This window comes from Camelus ferus, chromosome 2 (assembly GCF_009834535.1).
Source record: "Camelus ferus isolate YT-003-E chromosome 2, BCGSAC_Cfer_1.0, whole genome shotgun sequence".
Classification (NCBI taxonomy): Eukaryota; Metazoa; Chordata; class Mammalia; order Artiodactyla; family Camelidae; genus Camelus; species Camelus ferus.
In genome coordinates this window covers 40,830,294-40,848,620 of record NC_045697.1, presented here as the reverse complement: position 1 = coordinate 40,848,620, position 18,327 = coordinate 40,830,294, and the positions used below count along the sequence as shown (strand labels likewise).

The following is an 18,327-nucleotide window of genomic DNA, read 5'->3' as shown; positions in this document are numbered from 1 at the left end:
TTTTTTTTACTGTGGTAGATGAAGTACAGAATAATGTGGGGGATATAGTTTCTGGAACCTTGACTTTTCACATTTTCATTTTTATTTTTGTGTGTGCAAGTGTGTTTATGTGGTTTTGGTTTTGCTTTGCAGAATTCTTTGCTCAGCTCAGCACAAGTGTGTGCACCCTGGCCCTTAACTAGCAGTTTGATGGATCTGGTGCACTACACAAGACAGGGTTTTCAGCGGCTAAAACAAGTAACCAAAACACCTTAATGGAGGCCCAGGTTGATCTGATGTCTTGGGAACTTTTTTGCACATTGGAAGCCTCAAGACATCCAGACATCTGTCTCAGCAGGACACCAGACTCAAGAAGAGAAGCACCATGAGTTGGCCAGGACATTTGTTCACTGAAACTCTCAAGAACTGTGGAATCATTGGTTGGACACGATGGTTATGCAGAAGCAGAGAAGAGGAAGCTGGCCCCAGAGATGATCTTGCCTTTCCTAACTAAAGGACAGAAGTGCAATGTTGCCTTTGTGGGTGTATGAGTGGTCTAGAAACATTTCCTTACTTTTTTAACCAGCAGGATGCAAATGGAATGAGGAGAAGCAATTTCAACTCTGAAAGCAAATTCACATCATCTCAGTAGCCACATTAGTTCGTTCCCAGAAGGAAGTTTCTTTAACAGTGAATTTTGGTGTAGGGTTTTGTGGATGTTTTCTTTTTGCTTTTAAATTATAGGGGAAATATTTGTTTAATAAATTCTAGGGGTCATCTATGAAACGTGAGTTGTGAAGGACTCCACTGTACCCCACTTTCCACCAGTGAACAGTGGCCTTGATAATACCAAGTATTGTCATAGTTTATACAATTGAAGGCATCCGCCCCATGGCCTGGAGTACTGCACATTCACCCCAGCTCTGGTTTCTCCCATTACTGGGTCAGAAGCCAGCCCACATCGGAGTGGCAGAGAGAGAAGCTCCAGCACCCCGGGGAGCCATCTCGAGGTCCCCATGTAAGACGGAGGACGTGGTGCCGCCATTCCCACCCCCTGCTTCAGCGAAGGGCAGTCCATCACATTGACTATATTCTGAATTTTCTACGTTGGGGAAGAAGGGAACCAACATTTGTCCATGACAAGATGGCTGAAGTGCTTTTTGATTTTTGTGTAAGTGGCTCTGGAATTTGAGGTGCTGATCTGTGGGCTGCAGTTATGTGGTAACTCGTGTTGTCTAACCAACTCAGAGTTTTGTCAGCGAACAAAGAAAAATGAAATCTTCTTAGAGAGGCTATATTTTTCTGCTACGAATTATTTTATATTTATAGCAAAACTAGACTTTGAGAGCCCTTGATTGTCTAGGAGAAACTTAACTCCCTGCTAGGCTGTGGCAATTTGGGGTGGTTAATTAGACTTTAAAAAAAAATTGTCACCGCATGCCTTCACTCCAGAGTGTTCTCAGTCAACTAGGTTTGATTAGATTGAAGAGAAACTGTGGCCTTCCCGTAAGTTGCTATTGCCAGGTTCTGTACATTAACCCAAGTTTATTCTGAATGACCTAAAATGGAAAAAAAAAATTCCCACATATTCATAAGCACAGATTTTTTTCATTGAAACTTGGAGGGTTATTATTGGAAGCATTATTTTGAGTGCAGTGTTTTTAGAAGCCAGTTCTTTTTATCCCTGTTAGAAGTAGAATTTGCACATGTATTAACAATTGAGGAGTGAGTGTTATTGCTACAGCTCGTTTACTTTTCTCCCTTCATCCCGTCCTGCTCCTCTGCACGTTGTTTCGCACCAAGCATGCTTGACACTGTCATATTTATTTATTAGTGAAGAAGGGAGCACCATCTTTATTTATAGTGAAGAGGTCTAAGGTCCATACGATGAATGTAAGAACTGTCTTGATAACTTGGTAACTATATAAAAGGGATGTGTAGAGGATGGGAGTGATGCTTATTTTTCACAATATGAATTGTTTGTGTGAAGCTGTTCCCTCAGTGTCTTACATTATCCAGCCTGTTCTCTGGTTCTCACTAGCTAGGACAGAGGTCTGTTAGCCTCATATTTAGGTTAAAGCCGGAGAGTTACAGCAATTGCAAGTATCGGAACATAAGAACTTGATGTGTGATCTTGATGGGCTGATTTCTTTGATGGATGTTCTAAAGCAAAACCATGGTCCTTTTTAAACTGACTCGTCTAAAAAGGAACCTGTTGTTAACAGTAATTGCTTGGTAGGTTGTATGGTTATGGCATTGTGTGTCCGTCTCTTACCTGGAGACAAGACACCAGGATCAGGCTTATGTGGTTACTTAACATCTTTTTTCCTCCTAATCCCTTGGCCCTTCCGTCCCCCTCCACCCCATCAGTCCCCAGTACAAGCCACCAGTCAGTCTGGAAGGGTGCGTTCTTGAGCACAGGTTCTGGTCTGTGCAGACCGTGCCGAGTGTGTGTGTCCTGTCGGGAGCCACAGAGCCCCCTTTGACTGAAGACATTTCCAAGTCAATTTCTCAGCCGTGTCTAAAAGAAGTGGTTCCTTTTTCAGTGGCCTTATTCTTTGTGCGTTTTCCTCCCCCTGATATTTATATTGAAATTTTATTTGTCCCTTGAAAAACTAATGAATTTGCAGAGATCAGTTTGTACTATTTTGATCATGGAATATTTCTGATCCTTAACTGCAACATGCATCGTACCTAAAAGAAATCTTAATGGCTACTTTTTAAATAGAGTATGTAAGAGGTAGTGGCTGATGAATCCTTAATGTCCCTAAGGTCTTTTTGCTGTTACAGTTTATATAGAAATCTAAAGGGTTTTTAAGTCATTTGCACTTTTCCACTGCATGCTTAAATCCCCAAAGGCAAATTTTGTACTGAGGTAGATAATTGAAAGGATTAGATTATAAAATTAAGCTTTTCAATGTGTGAAGTTCTTAAAACAACCATAGTAGTACACACTTCACAGTGAGACACATACAAAAAACATCTTGAGTGAAAATTGAGTGTAAAAGTCTTGCCTTTGGCACTACAGTTTCTAGTGTGTGTGTGTCTGTCTTTATTAAGGAATGGATAAATACTGTTTTACTTTTTAAAATGTTGAATGTTTCTGTCCTTGAAGATAATTAAAATGTGAATCACTGAACATAAGATTTTAGCCAGACTAAGGGCCCTGCTAAACAGTGAAAAATACTTTACTGCAATTTACCAGATGACACTGGGTTACGAATGTGAAAACATCAGCCAGGTGCTAGGTGTGGTGAGGAGTGGCAGAGTCCAGCCAGCGTATTACCAGGGCTGGAACGGGACTTACCTGATGTTGTGATTTAACTACCAGACTGAGTGGGGAAAGTGCCTGATTTTTTTTTTTTTTTTTTTTTTTTGGAACAAAAGGACCTTTATTTTATAATCTGTTTTGACAAAAATGTTTAGCTATTTCCCCTAGACAGATTGGACCACACTTTTCTCCCTTGTTTTATATCCTTAAATGCCCATTCTCAGGATGTTTAGAAGCTGACAAACTACCCTTTTCTGGCTGAAAACTTTCCTTAATTGGTACCTTAAATATTAATGTTAGTAGGATCAGGATCTTACTATTTTTTTTAATGATTCTTCAATAATTTTTAGAAACAAAAAGAACCATTGTGCCCTCCCAAATGGACAAAACTTTTATCTCTATATAAAAGGAAGTATGTGTGTTTGAAAACACACACACACACACACACACACACACACACACAAAGAGGCTAGCTGAATTGGATATATTTATTGTGCCTTTGTTGACCAAACCTAATTTTGGAATAATGCCGTATTTATTTTGCCATGGTGAGGTGGATCTTGCACCTTTTTCTCTTCTGCTTCATGAAGTTTGAGGTGTATTTGTGCATCTTAAGGTAAGTGAATCAAATAAGCCTTGTTTTCCTACACCTCCCACCACAAGTTCTCCTTTTTTCTTAAGGATTTATATTCCCAGACACTACACAAAATCTGTGAAAAACTGAACCACTTCATGTATTAAATACTGATTAGCAGTATTTCAATCTTGCAAGAATATTTGACCTTTTAGAAACACAGGTGTAGAGATTTGCTCATCGTGGTCAGGGTTATAGCGGTACTTGCTCCCTTCTCTTTCTCTAGCGGGTTGCCTCTTTTGTTTTTTTATCCTATTTAGAATTTATGGATGTGAGTTTTTCCCCTGTGCTTTATCTTTTGTCATTTTGTTTGTGGGAGGTGGAGTGGCAGCAGAGTAACATGGTGTTGGGGGATTTTCCTTCAAACATTGCAAGTGGTTATTTCTACCAAATAAACCTCAAACATCCAGTCCAGTTGTGCTAATCACCAAGAATCTGAGAATGAATTGTGACCACTGGCCATGTTCTTTAGTTCTTATTTATGAGGAGTTGACAAGCACCATCTACCACCTTTCTTAAGGTGGCTGTAAATTTCCTGTTGTCCTGGGGAAAGTCACACTGTATTGTGCTCCACGATGTGTCGGATGTTGACAGGTACTGTGATGGGTAGAGAAGTGCCTATATGTATTTCTCTCCCCAAGAGGACGTGAGGGAGACTTACAGCTCCCTGTGAGCCCGGATAGTACTACACCGGCCTGAAGGACAAGGGAATAAGACCACTGACAGCGAGGCTGACCAGGCTGCACTGGTCAGACCGGGCAGTGGCTGACCTAAGGAAGGTAACTTGCTTTGCTTAAAAGTAGATGTTTAAGCGATGCTTAAAACAGGCAGTATTAACTTTTGTTAATTAACTTCTGTTAATTTTCAGGCCATCAACATGTATTGTTAAAATTACTGCACACCCCCCTCAGATAGCAAGTATACACTGTTCATGTTGGTGTGTGTGTGTTTATACACGATAGTCCCAAATCTTGTTTTGATTTTTTTTCTGAATGTGATCATGTTTTGGATGATACCTGAGCAGGGTTACCTTTTTTATTTATTACCATTATATATTATATTATATATTTTTTTTGCTTTCTTATAACTTTAGAGGAAAGTCAAATCTTGGTATTATTGAAATTGTTTAAAAAATAAATTGTCCAGTTGATAAATGAAGATCACTGGTCTATGTCTAAAATAATATGAATTTTTCTTTAATTATTGTGAAATAACGTGCCCGCTGTCTAGTCCACACCGTGATTTTGTATGTAGGATAGGAAAGCAGCGATGCTCTCAGTGGGAAGATGTGCAGCACAGGTGAGGGGACTCCATGTGTGTTACCTACTTCAGCTGGAACTGCAACTTGGGGCTTCTGTGAATAAAATCTAGCTGCCTTGTGTAGTCCTTTGAAAGACATATGTGATCTGTGAGAATTACAGGTTTTCTTTTTTTTAGAAGAAAAATTTGCAAAAGATCTTTCCAAAGATAATGTGCCACAGATCTTTTGTTTGTTGTTCTCTGTAATGAGGATTAATTACTGTTTAAAAAAACATGTAATTGACTTGTTCGTCTTCAAATTCTTTACTTTTGACAAGAGGATAGAGCTGTAAAAAAAAATAAATAAAAATTTAGAGAAATCATTTGGGTGGAATCCATGCTTTTACTTTGCCTGAATATAAAGTAATTCCTAAAATCGCTATACGTAATTACCACTTATAGCCAAAGGAGTCTCACGTGGAATCATGTGCCCTTATTCACAATATGTGTTTACTCTTGCAATGGGAAAAGTGTGGGCAGAGGACAGCACATCCTTCTGTTCAGTTTATTTTTCAAGAGCTCAATCAACAAAAATTAGCTTAGTATCACCTGCATGGCTTATCCTAACATCAGCTGCCAGTGACCAAATTCGCCGATTTTCAGTTTGCTGGGTAGACAGATTGTTTATAGAATGTTAATATTGGAAGGAATCTAAAGGCCATCTGGTCTCTCCTCCCTTTGCCCCTCCGAAAGAAATACTCTAGGTGCTGAAATCTGACTTCTTAAATTCGAATCCTGGCTCTCCAGTCTGCTGTGTGACCATGGGTAAGTTACTTAACCTAAGTTTCTTTTCTCATTTATACTTTGTTGCTTTGGTGTCTGCCTAATGAGATGGTGAGGATCACATTAGATGGTGTGCTTATTATAGCATAGTGTCTCTGGCATGAACACTCGGGCTTTGTGGCTTTTTTTTTTTTAACTTATTCCCTCCCCTCACTGCAGTATCACAACAGTTGATGCTCCAGTCTGACTGGACACTGATAAAGTCCTTAGTACCCACCTCTTCCCCTCTGATTCTTTTGTTCTTACACTAGGTAGACCCCTACTTATGTTGATCCTATGAACAAACGGACTCACCCTTGGCAAGCTAATAGTAAAGCTGACAAGCCAGCAAGACCTGTGTGGGAAACAGCAGGTGTGGGAAAGGGCATGTGTTAGTCCCGAGTAAGGGAAGCTCCAGGGACAAGATCTCATTTGAACTAGGCCTTGAAGGATAATGGGCCATTACACCTCTCTGATGGCTTTCATCTTTTCCACAAAAATTTTTTGTAAACATTTTTTATTGATTTATCATCATTTTACAATGTGTCAAATTCCAGTGTTCAGCACAATTTTTCAGTTATACATGAACATATATATATTCATTCACATTTTTTCTCTGAGCTACAAGATATTGTGTATATTACCCTGTGCTGTACAGTATAATCTTGTTTATCTATTCTAAATCCACAAAAACTTTCTATGTCACATCTTGTCTATTACAGAGTTTTAGTAGAAGTTGTCCATTGTATGGTTGTACCAATTTATTCAAGCAACCCCCGTGTTAGACATTACTTCTGATTTGGGGATATCATAAAGAATGCTCCCACAGCCATTCCTGGAGCAAACTAGTTGGACAGATTGGATTTTTCATATTTTTTAATGAAAATGTGTGCATGTGTATATTTACACTGAGTTACACTTCACCCCTAAAAACTTCAGCATGCATTTCTCAGGAAGTTTTCCAGCATAACCACAATACCATTATAGAAGCTAAGAAAATTTCTCAACATCTAGTATTCAGTTCACATTCAAATTTCTGTTAATTGTGCCCCAAAGGTCTTACAGCTCATTTTTTTGAGCCAAGACTCAGTCAAGTTTTAGACATTACAGTTGGTCATTATGTCTCTTTAATGTAATGTTCTGCATCTTGGATTTGTGTTTCCCTCAGTGTCCTTTAATTCATTCCCTTATCTCCTATGTAGATTCTCTGTAAGCTTAGGTTTAGAGGCTTGATTATATTTGGCAAGAATCTTTCAAAGGTGGTGCTGTGTATTTCGTATTGCATCACGTAAGAAGGCACCTAAAATCATTAGTGATGGTAACTCTTGAGTCTTTGGTTAAGATACCGTCACCAAAACTGTTAATTGGGGCCTTTCCCTGTTGCAGCCATCTTTCACTTACTGATTTTAGCATTCAGTGATCATTTACTCCTTTACCAACTGTACTATGTTTGGAAAAAAACAAAAAGGCGAAAAAAAATCACTCCATTTGATAGGTGGGAAACGGTGTCTTCTGATGTTTTCACTTACGTTTTCATTCTTACAGTATTTGTCCCCTTACATGTGAAGGTGCTGGGTGTGGCACATGGGTTACATGCCCAATACTCTAGACCTAGACCCAGTGTGAGTTCCCAACTGGGTAGATGTGGGGAAAGTTGTCACTTAAATCATACGGAATGAGTTCACAACTAGGAAAGGTTCTGTTAATGAACAGAGGATGCTGAGTAGTAAAAAAGAACAGATGATCCTTCCGGGCTATTCATCTTTGTTCCTCTTGATTTATATATTTAGGATATTAACCTCTTATGTTGTAAATATTTTTCTCCAAAGTATCTTGCCTTTCAATTTTTATTATGGTACTTTTTAAACAAAGTTTGTTTAGTTTTAAGTAGGCCGACTTCTATCAATGTCCGCAGTTTCCGCTTTTTGTATGTAAGGGCTGTTTCCCAGGACACTGCGAGGCCCATTTCCTACTGCTGATTACCGGTGGCAACTCTGAGGTGAGATAGAAACCCTCCTGTGTGTATCCTTCTCAGGCTTTAAATCAGTGTTTAGGCACTTTTGGAGTTTATTTAAACGAGCATTTGTTCACTTTTTGCCAGAGATGCTGCAAATATAAATTGTCACAATCCAGGCCACTTTTAATTAAGACATCTAGGTAGTGTTTAGAACCCCCTCAATCCATTCCAAACAGCTTTGAAGCCTAGTGGGTCTTCAGAATATAATCGAGGTTTATCTCTTACTTGGTTGTGATTAGAAAAGTATAACCATCGAGACTGTTTTGTCTTAGAACAGGATTCTGTCAGTGTTTGTGGTTTCCCCACGGACCACACTCAACTGAAAGCCAAGACTGTAGTGAGACAGCGAGGCTCTGATAATGAAGACCTGTGCCCTTAGAACAGACTGGAGGGTGGCTCTTGGAATGCTTTCTAAACAGACAATTCTATTTTAACTTTAAAAGACCATATGTCTGCTCTGGATAAGTGCTTTACATCACCCTTCTCAATTCCTGGGGCCCAGTCCTAACATCTCGTTTACCTTATTTCACACGTCAGAGGCAGAAACAGTTAAGTGGTCTGTATCTCTCCACTGCTAAATATTCCTGTAAATTATCACCTGAGCAACACACGTGTATACATACACATATATACACTATTACTGGAAAACCAATTGTACTCAACTGCATGGGCTTTAGAAAAATGTCTTTAACTATTTAACTTCCTGTTTTTCCATATTTGTCCTGTAGTCTTTGAAGAGATTCCAACTGCACCTGAGGTCTTCACAAGCATCTCAAGGGAGTAAGTGATCTGGTAGAGTGGTTTTGCAGAGATCCCCCAAGCCTACAACTACAAGAGTTATCATTTTGAAATCTTGTAAAAATTGTTTTCAAACTGATTTACAAATAGACTTAAAAAAAAAAAAGACACATGAGCATACAGAGCAAAAAGAATTTAGAGCAAGTTTACTTCATCCCTTCCTCCCTAAAGTAAACAACCAGTAAGTTTGGCGCACTTTGTGTGCACAGAACTTTTTTGTGCACTTACACATTGTTTTTATACATAAAATTGGATATACTGTATTTTTTTTCCACTTTATATGTCTTCTGTTAATCATTTTGTGTAGTAAGGCTATATCACCATTTATTTAAACATTCTCCCATTATGCACGTAAGCCTCCCCTGGCACCCCACCCAATTATTCTGCTGTTATAAACAATGCTGTACTGAGGAATCTTGGTACACACATCATCATGCATTCTTGTGTTTCTAAAAGATAAATTTCTGGAAGCGGGATATCTGGGTCAGAAGATAAACCAACTTAAAAAAAATTTTGTTGTTACCAAACCACTTCTCCTTAGAAGCTCTTATACCAACTGTGGATGAGCTTAAGTTCTTGCCAGCTTTGGCTGCAAAGTGAAAAACAGTATTATACTCTAAATTTGCATTTCTCTGACAACTGAAGTTAACCACTTTGCCACAAATTTATTTGGCCACTGGGATTTCTGATTCTGTGGAATGCCTGTTCTTGTACTTATTTCTGTGAGATTCTCTTCAGGTTGTTGACTGCCTCTGACATACTGCATGACTTCCCAAGTTTGCTCCATTGCCTGCACCTCGGACGACATCACAGGCTGCTTACGTTTCCCCACTTTTTCCAGCATTGGAGGTGATGGTCAATCCCTGACATGGGTCTTCAGGATTTAAAGTTCCATTAACCTTTAAAACTTATTTCTTGGTCCAAGGAACTGACACTCATCCTGGATAAACTGGAAGCTGTAAAACATTGGCAACTGGTTTGAGACCCAGTGGGTATACAGAAGGAAGTTCACTGTAGGTTTCCCTATGGCCCCAGAGATCAAACCTAAAATTTGATGTGTCAGTCCTGAGCCTTACTTGACTAGCCCTATTAACTTCACATTTGCTTATTTTAAATGAAGGTAAAAAGCAAAGGAAGACTGATTTTTTTTTTACCCCTGTGAAATTTACTCCCATCCGTTCAAAGTGTTAGTGATTCCTGTGTACAAAGTGACTTTCTTCAGAATATGTGTCAGGCTGCCCAGCTCCTGGACTGCATGTCTCTTTCCACCCAGGTGACAGGTTAATTTAGATCTGGTGATTTTACACTGAGATACCCACTGTCCTGCCTTGTCAGTGGTCCTAACACAGAAGCTAAAGTGAACACCCTATGGTCATACTGTTCAGACTGGGTTACTTCAACCAACTAATCTGTTAGGCAGAGAACAGCATTCCTCTTATGCTTATGTGTTGGTCCTGAATTCCCCACAGCAAAATGGAGCCATTCGGCCTTTTTTCCTTTCATTTACCTCATCCATGACACTCCCATCGCTCTAGCACAACAGGCCTAGAAAGTGAAAACATGGAGAAGAGGAAAGGAACATGTATTAAGTGATACGTGCTGTGCATTTTCTATGGTTTGTATTTTTAAAACCACCTTTCAAATGAGTCGTTACTTTGCTTTACAGATGATGAAATTTAAGCTATGTCTATGGTCAAGCAGCTTGTAAAAGATGAAACTCATTACGGTATAGATCTGTTTGACCTCAACTTAGGAAGGGATTTTTCTTGAGAACAAACTAAAGGAAATGTGGCTTTTATAAGCTTTTTAAAAATGTCATCCACAAGCAGTTAACATTTAACCGTTTTGGGATTTTATGGGGGACAATCAGTAAAACTGGATTATGAGCAGGAATAGGTTTTACAAAACAAACTGAGAAGGAAGTCCTGAGAACCTGCAGCCACAGAAACTTCAACAGCACACTGGCGGGGGAAGGAGTCCTTGTCTAACGCCGCTTCACGTGCTGCCTTGTAGACGTCCTCCATTTACCAGTGCTAGTCAAGACACTAACAATTCTAGTGACTGCTGAGATGGACAGGTTTTTTTTTTTTCTCATTTGTATACTATTTGAGGGCATGGATTACTTAATAGAGAAAAATTTAAAATATTAAATATGTGATAAACCTTTAAAGTAGCATGAAAACAATTTTTAGAAGTCATGAATGATGTAAAGTAACCTTTAAAGTTTAAAGTCCCAGCAAATATGAAATAACTAAAATAGGCAACAGCATGAATTCCCCCTGGGTCCTCTAAGTTTGAGAGTAAAGGGACCAAATAAAACTTCAACTCAGAAACTGATGACTTAGAAGGGTCCAACTGGGGCCCAAGACATTCAGTCCTCTAATTTTCACCATATAGGGTATAGGCATCTAGGCAAAACAAACATCCTCCTCTGTCTTGTGCAAGTTACCTGAATGTCTGGTACTCTATTTCCTCACCTGTAACAAAAAAGGAAGGAGTTAAAATGATATCCTAGAGTCTACAGTGAAAATACTAGCAATCAAACATTTCCCTATTAAATGTGAGTTAACTACACAGAACTTACAAAAAAAACCCCACTGTCCTTCAAGATCATCAGGAGATGGGGAGTGTTCTACACATTTGTTACCATTGTTCAAAACAAATTTATAACATCTTTAAAACTGTTTGCAGAACTAGGCAGGCAAGCATACACACATACCCTACTGACTTTATGATAGTTTTTCTGGGAAGAGTTAAACAATACTGTTCATATAAATCATCAGACTTGGTTCCAAAATAAAGGCAGAGGATAAAATTTTGTCTATGTTAAGTATCTCTTGTTTTGGCAATGACATTGGATTAATCAAAATCTCCACATATTAATTTTTTAAAAAGCAGTATTTGTTATAGCAACATTAAAAAAGTTCTGATGCATATTTAAAAATTTTAACCCCCAACTATTTCAATTTCCCTCCTAGCCACTGCTTATCCTGAAGTTGAACAAACTACCTTCTGTCCTAAACCTTATATCCCTTTACCCACCCTAATTGATAAATAATCCATTTACTATGGTGTAGAATTACTGTGTACCAAATTGTCACACAAGGATGAATGGTCTGGCCTCTCCTCTTGCTTCCATTTGACTGAAGCAGTAAATCAACCATGCGCAGACCCCATGGGTCCATCATGCTTTCTACTATTTTGTACTAGGCTTTTGTGTGTGTGCACATATGTACATATACACACATACAAATATACATGATCATTTTACAGACATGTCAGGAAAGTAAAATACATTGTTAGGTAAATGCATTGTGCTAGTGCCCAAAAATTTAAGAGAAATTTCACATAGGTACATTCTCCCCACTTTTTGAACATTTAATTGTTTAAAGTAAGAACCTACAGTTTGCTTAAACAATTAAGTGTTTAGTTTTACTACCCTAGTTTCCTGAAGCCACATCTTTGTTTACTTACCAAATACACATTCCTTCAGTCAGTCCGTCGCTGGCCGGGTTTCTTCTTTAGCTCAATTTTTTCAGTTTTTAATGTGCATCTTGCTCTCATTTCAGCAGAGCCCTAGGAGCCTGGGGGCAGCTGAGACCCATTCTAAAGTTTTACAACTCTCTACAGGCATATTTACAGAGTGTTACCTGAAAATACCAAGGAGCCACCAGACATTCCACTTGTGTGCAATTCATTAAAAGGAATTTACATTCACTCCACTAGTAAGAATTATTTACTCCTCTGGCTCTGGTCTAAAAGGATGTGGTAGGTATGAGTCAACAAAACTGTGTCTGGCCTTTTCCTCCCCGTCTTCATAAGCATTAGCCACTCCACAGGTGTAACCCTTTATACCAAAAGGCCTGAGTGCATAAAGTGGGTGAGATCTGAAGCACAAAAGCTTCGTTTGAATATATGGCACCTCCAGGGATTAAGTAAAAGCCACAACCAACCAGCCAAGTCCTGAGAACTATTAACAGGGGTAATTAGGAAAACATTTTGAACCTGGGCCTCAATTGCGCTCAGTGTGCTAAATAATGCAGGCACAACATGAAATCAGTGTAAACTTTAACATGTTTTAGCTTTAAGCTTTCTATTTAGTGCCCTTTTCCCAAGTGTAATGTGTAGAATGCACCACTAGAGAGCAGCCATTTCCTATAGGAAAAAAAAATGTAGAAATATACGCTGAACACAAGGAGAATCCCACTTCACACCCAGGAGAATGGCGATAATCAAAGACAAAGACAGCACAAAGCATTGGAGAAGATGAAGAGAAACCAGAATCCCCATACTCCACTGACAGGCATATAATGCAGTACAGCCCCTATGGGTAACCGTTTGGTAGTTCCTTTAAAAAAAACGAATAGCCTCAGCAATTCCACTTGTATGAACCCACCCGAGATAAATGAAAACATGTTCATAAACATGCTTTATGTGAACACTCATGGCATCATGGCAGCATTATGCATAACAGCCCCAAACTGGAGACAATCCAAATGATCAACTGGTGAGTGGATAAACAAACTGTAGTATATGCATAAGATGGACTAATATTCAGGGGTAAAAATGCTATAGTACATATAAAATGAGCCTCAAAACCATCATGCTAAGTGACACAGCAAGATGCAAAAGACTATACAGAGTATAGTTTCACTTATATGATATACCCAGCAAAAGCTAATTAATGGACAGGAACACATCAATGGTTGCCTGGAGAGAAAGGCAGGGAGGAAAGGATGGGGAGGAGTGGAGACTGCAAGAAGGACGCGTGAAAGTTTTGGAAGCATGATGAAAATGTTCTAAATCCAGATTACGGTGATGTTGGCACAACTTAATAAATTTACTAAATCATGGGTTGTAAACATGGGTCACTTTTTTATTATATAAATTATACTTCAATAAAGCCGGTCTTCAAAAAAGCACAGTGATTTAGTACTGCATCAGAATAGGTATTGAGAAACGAAACAAGCAGAAGCAGGAAAATTAGGGCACTTTGTGTTAGAATGCAGTACAAATAGCCACTGTGTTGTTCAGTCCTGAGCTCTGGTTTCCAGACAGGAAAAAAGGTAATTGTTTGCAGACGAATAGGGGGAAATCAGGGAATTTATGGTCAGGTAGGAATTTTATTACTTTTGGCCAAATGCCAAAACAAACTTCTTTTTAAAGAAAGGTTGCAAAGTTTCAGACAGAATGCAGTTATTTTCTGAATCTACATAACTACTCTGGAGTCCTATTTATGAAGGGATTTAACAGCAATGTGCTAAGGAACTGGTGTATATAAAATAACTGATACTTGAGACATGCAGGGCAAAGTGATACACACACCAATGCCAAGAAATCTTACATTTCATGGATTATCCTTTTATGAACTCCCAGTTTAAATTTAAGAAAGAAACTTTAGGCATGACAAAGATATGGGACCAAAAAGCTCATTCTGTTAAGGTCTACTAAGAAAGTCAACATGAAAACTTTACAGAGAAGTCTAGCAGCACATAAGGAAAGGTTAAGTGAATAACAAGACAAAACTATGCCATTTGGGGGGCTCTAGAACAGAAGTGGCAACATTCTGCCGGCAGGGGTTATGAAAGACCTGTAGTCTGAAGGGCTCTCCCACTACTGTTAGTTCTTACATAATTATAAACATACTTTAAAATGCTTTACTGGAGTCTCAGGAAAGCAAGGAAACCTCCAAGGCCAATATAAAAGCTAGACTCTGAGCAGAAGTGGTAAGTAAACAGAAAAGCCACGGATGCCCTGAGGACAAATGCCACTATCAGCGCTGGGACTGGGACACCAAGCACTGAACCACAGTAAGACTAGCTGAACCTGAGCACCTAGAATTTGGCCAGGAGCCAAGAAGAGAGCAAAGATGTCCCAGGGCAGTTCCTGGCCTAGAGAGGCAAATGCGAAAAAAACTTTCAGAAAGAACATGCCCAATTTGGAACTTGTGGATTTCCACAGATTCAATCAAGAATGCATTTACGAAATAAAATCATCAAACAGGGAAGAATGACACCATAAGGAAAAATTCAGAGACAATAAACAGATTTAGACCTCCTGAGACTTCAGGTACTGGATTTATCAGCCATGGGATACAGAAAGAACTATCTATGACCCACCCAAAGAAAGAAAAAGATGCAGCAAAAGAAAGGAATTAAGACTAAAAATCCATCAAAATTACCAAGCATAGCTAAGAGAGAATGAAGTAGGACTTTTGGGAAAGAAAAACCTAGTAATCAAAATTAAAAATTCAATGGTTTAACAAAAGGTTACACAGAGCTGAAGTCAAAGTTAGTACATAGGAAGACAGTTTAAAGTTCTAGAAAAACAGAAGTAATATTCAATGAGTCCATGAAAGAAATTTTCAGGGCAGAAAGATACATCGCAAATATAAGAATCACACTGTATACTAGCAGGACAAGACAAAGAAAGACATATATAGATGCATCCATAGTGAAACTACAGATCAGAACAGATGAAGAGATCTTAAAAGCAGCAGCAGAGAAACAGAAGATCCCATAGGAAGGAAGATAATTAGATGGCAGCTGACCTGAAGTACAAAGGAAACCAGATAGCAGTGGACTAATAACTTAAAAACAGAGAGAAAACTAGAATTGTATCTAGTAAAACTATCAAGAACAGTTAAGTGCTGTGTATTTGCTGAGAGTAAACCTTAAGCGTCCTCACCACACACACAGAGAAAGGTAACTGTGAGGTGATGGACTGTGATAATCACCTGACTGATAATCACAAAGTATGCATATGTCAAATCATATTGTATACTTTAAATTTCATCAATTATACTTCTGAATAAAGCTGAAAACATTAAAAATACATTTTAAAAGTAGTAAAATAAGGACATTTTCAGATGAACAAAAATGGAGATTACTTTAACAGAACTTCCCCAAAGTAACTTTTGAAATACATCCTTTAGGGAAAAAAAATTACCTCAGAAGGAATGTCTGAGATACTAAAAAGAAAAATGATTAAAGTAAACCCAAATAAATATTTAATCATGTTTAAATATGGGCTGCAAAATAACGAAAATACTGAAAAAAGTTGGAAGAAAAGTGATGAATTTTAGTGCCTTTCATTGTTCAGAAAGGCATTTAACATACTGATTAACTCTAGATTGTGAAATATGCAATGAAATTTTCAAGGTTAACCGCTGCAAGATTGAAGGAGGTGGAAGGGAAACACAAACCAAAATCCTTCATTTAAAAAAAAAAAGGTTTTTGGGTAATGGGGAGTGGTGGGGTACTGGTAAAATTTCTGATCATTTAATCCTCCACCCTAAAAAAAAATTAACCAGCCAGAGCAAGGAGGATAAATTTAAAAAGCCTATGAACATCCTAATCAAACTAGGAGTTTCAGGAACCCCACAATCTGAGCAGGTATAAGACATTAACAAATGAGGTGTTAACAACGAGTAGGAGGAAAACCACCAGTACTGACCCACGAGAGAGCCACAGCACTCACTAAGACATGTGGAGAACCAGCTCCAGAACAGCACTGAAACTGGAAGGTGTTTTTGCCTTTATTAATAGCAAGGGAGAACAAAGGGTCTGAGGCAGGTCTGAAAGGGCTGCAGTATTTTGGGCCCATGAACACTTCAAAACTAACCAGTGAAAGCACCCTTCCAGGATAAAATCCCTAGGCACAGAATCAAATACACATCTGAAAATTACACTACTTAAAATAAAACGTTCAATTCTTTTAAATTAGCATAAACATAAATCAGAAAACTTCAACGCACACACACACAGAAAACTAATCACAATATAGAATCTCAACACATTTCTCTACTGACAGGTCAAACAGCTCAAAGGAAAATAAAAATAGCAGTATACAGTAGACTGAACAACACAATTAGCTAGTTAGATGTAATATACAAATACAGAAACTACACCACAACATTAGGCTTCTCAAGAATACATAAATAACAACAAAGTTTAACATAACAGGCCATAAAACAAGTCTCAGTACATTTCCATGAAGTGGAATCAAACATACCATGGTCAGACCAAATGAAATTAAGACATATTTGGTAATTTAAAATATACTTCTAAACCCATGGATCAAAGAAAAACGTGTATTGAACATTTATAAAATATTTGCAAGTGAAAATTAATGAAAACAGTGCAAATAAAATTTGTGGGATCCAGCAAATGATATTTTAAAAAGTAAAACTTACCAAAACTGACTTAAAAGAAAACAAAAATACTGAAAGATCATATAACCAGTAAGACACTGAATTGTTAATTTTTCTGCAAAAGAAAACTAGGTTCAAGATGTTCAAGAAATGGATTATTTCAATGTTAAATAATTCAGAGAACAGAAAAGAGACAATACTCCATAATTCATCATATATGTCATTTAGCACTTGGTTAGACAAATTGACCAATGGAATGGAACAGAAAGTCCCAAAACAGACTGTTTACTTACATGGAAATTGGCCATGTAGATAAAGTCCCTGGGGAAAGGATGAATTAGTCACTAAACAGTTTAAAGAAAACTGGCTATCCACATAGTAAAAAATAAAATTTGTTCTCTCTCACCCATAGACAAATCAATTCCAGGTGGACTGATGACTATGAGAGACTTTGACTTTTAGAAGAAACAAGAAATATCTTAAGACAAAGAACTACATTTGAATAGGTTAAAATTAAGAAGTTTTCTTTACCCAAAACCCCAAAAGATAAGCCATAAACTGGGAGGAGATATGTGTAATAAAAAAAATGGAAATATTAGTAGCCTATTATGAAGAACTCTTGTATAAACAAGAAAAAAGAATGGACAGAAGACATCAATAAATATTTCACAGAAAAAACAGGAATGATTAATAATCATGGAAACATGTTCAACAATCAAGAAAATGCAAATTAAAGCCACAATAAAGTATAATTTTATGCCTAACAGATTGGCAAGAACTAGGTCTTACAACAGCAAGTAAGTAATAAACCATACTGTAAACTGACATAACCATTTTGGAAAGTAATTTTGCATTATCTTGTAAAACTCTCATAAAGCTGATCAAGCATCTATCTTACAGCCAACTCTGCTTCTAGGTATATACTCTAAGAAACTTGCACATGTGTACCAAGAAACTATATATGAATGTTCATTTTGGCACTATAAAAGCAAAAAAAAAAAAAAGAAAGAAAGAAAAGGGAAACTATACCCAACATAAAATTTAAAAAAACAAAACTATTGAATGAAAAGATCAAGTTACCTAAGACATAGAGAATATTATTTTTAATAAAGCTCATCAAAGAAATTATGAAAGTAAACAATGCATGGCTTAGGTATAGTGGTATAAAAACAGAAGGAAAAAAGGCAAAGGAATGATTAATTCTGGACAGTACTTACCTCTGGGAAGAAAGGAGGCTGGGGACTGGAATTAAGGAACACAGAGTCAATATCACCAGAAATGTTCTGGTTCTTAATTAGGGAGTAGATATGTAGGTGTTTTATTAGTATGCTTAATAACTTTCATGTTGCATCTACTTTCATATACACATCAAATATTACATATAGAAATACAGTGACCAGTAGTTGCTAGAGGCA

General features: G+C 37.8%; 2 protein-coding genes across 13 annotated transcripts in view; one reads left to right on the top strand and one right to left on the bottom strand.

The window, feature by feature from the left end:
• Positions 1–5,506, top strand: part of AFF1 (AF4/FMR2 family member 1) — a 173,330-nt gene extending 167,824 nt beyond the window's left edge. For both annotated transcript variants that reach the window (XM_032498550.1, XM_032498559.1), the window contains one exon: positions 133–5,506. In XM_032498550.1, coding sequence (XP_032354441.1) covers positions 133–182 — 50 coding nt within the window. In that variant the 3' untranslated portion in view covers positions 183–5,506. The remainder of the gene's footprint in view (positions 1–132) is intronic.
• A 1,047-nt stretch (positions 5,507–6,553) lies between these two features.
• The window catches only part of KLHL8 (kelch like family member 8), a 61,588-nt gene continuing 49,814 nt past the window's right edge, over positions 6,554–18,327 (bottom strand). For 5 of the 11 annotated variants that reach the window (XR_004326657.1, XR_004326652.1, XR_004326653.1 and 2 more), the window contains one exon: positions 6,554–18,154. The gene's annotated coding sequence lies outside the window, so the exon portion shown is untranslated. The remainder of the gene's footprint in view (positions 18,155–18,327) is intronic. The other 6 variants (XR_004326662.1, XR_004326661.1, XR_004326655.1 and 3 more) reach the window with 6 other exon arrangements.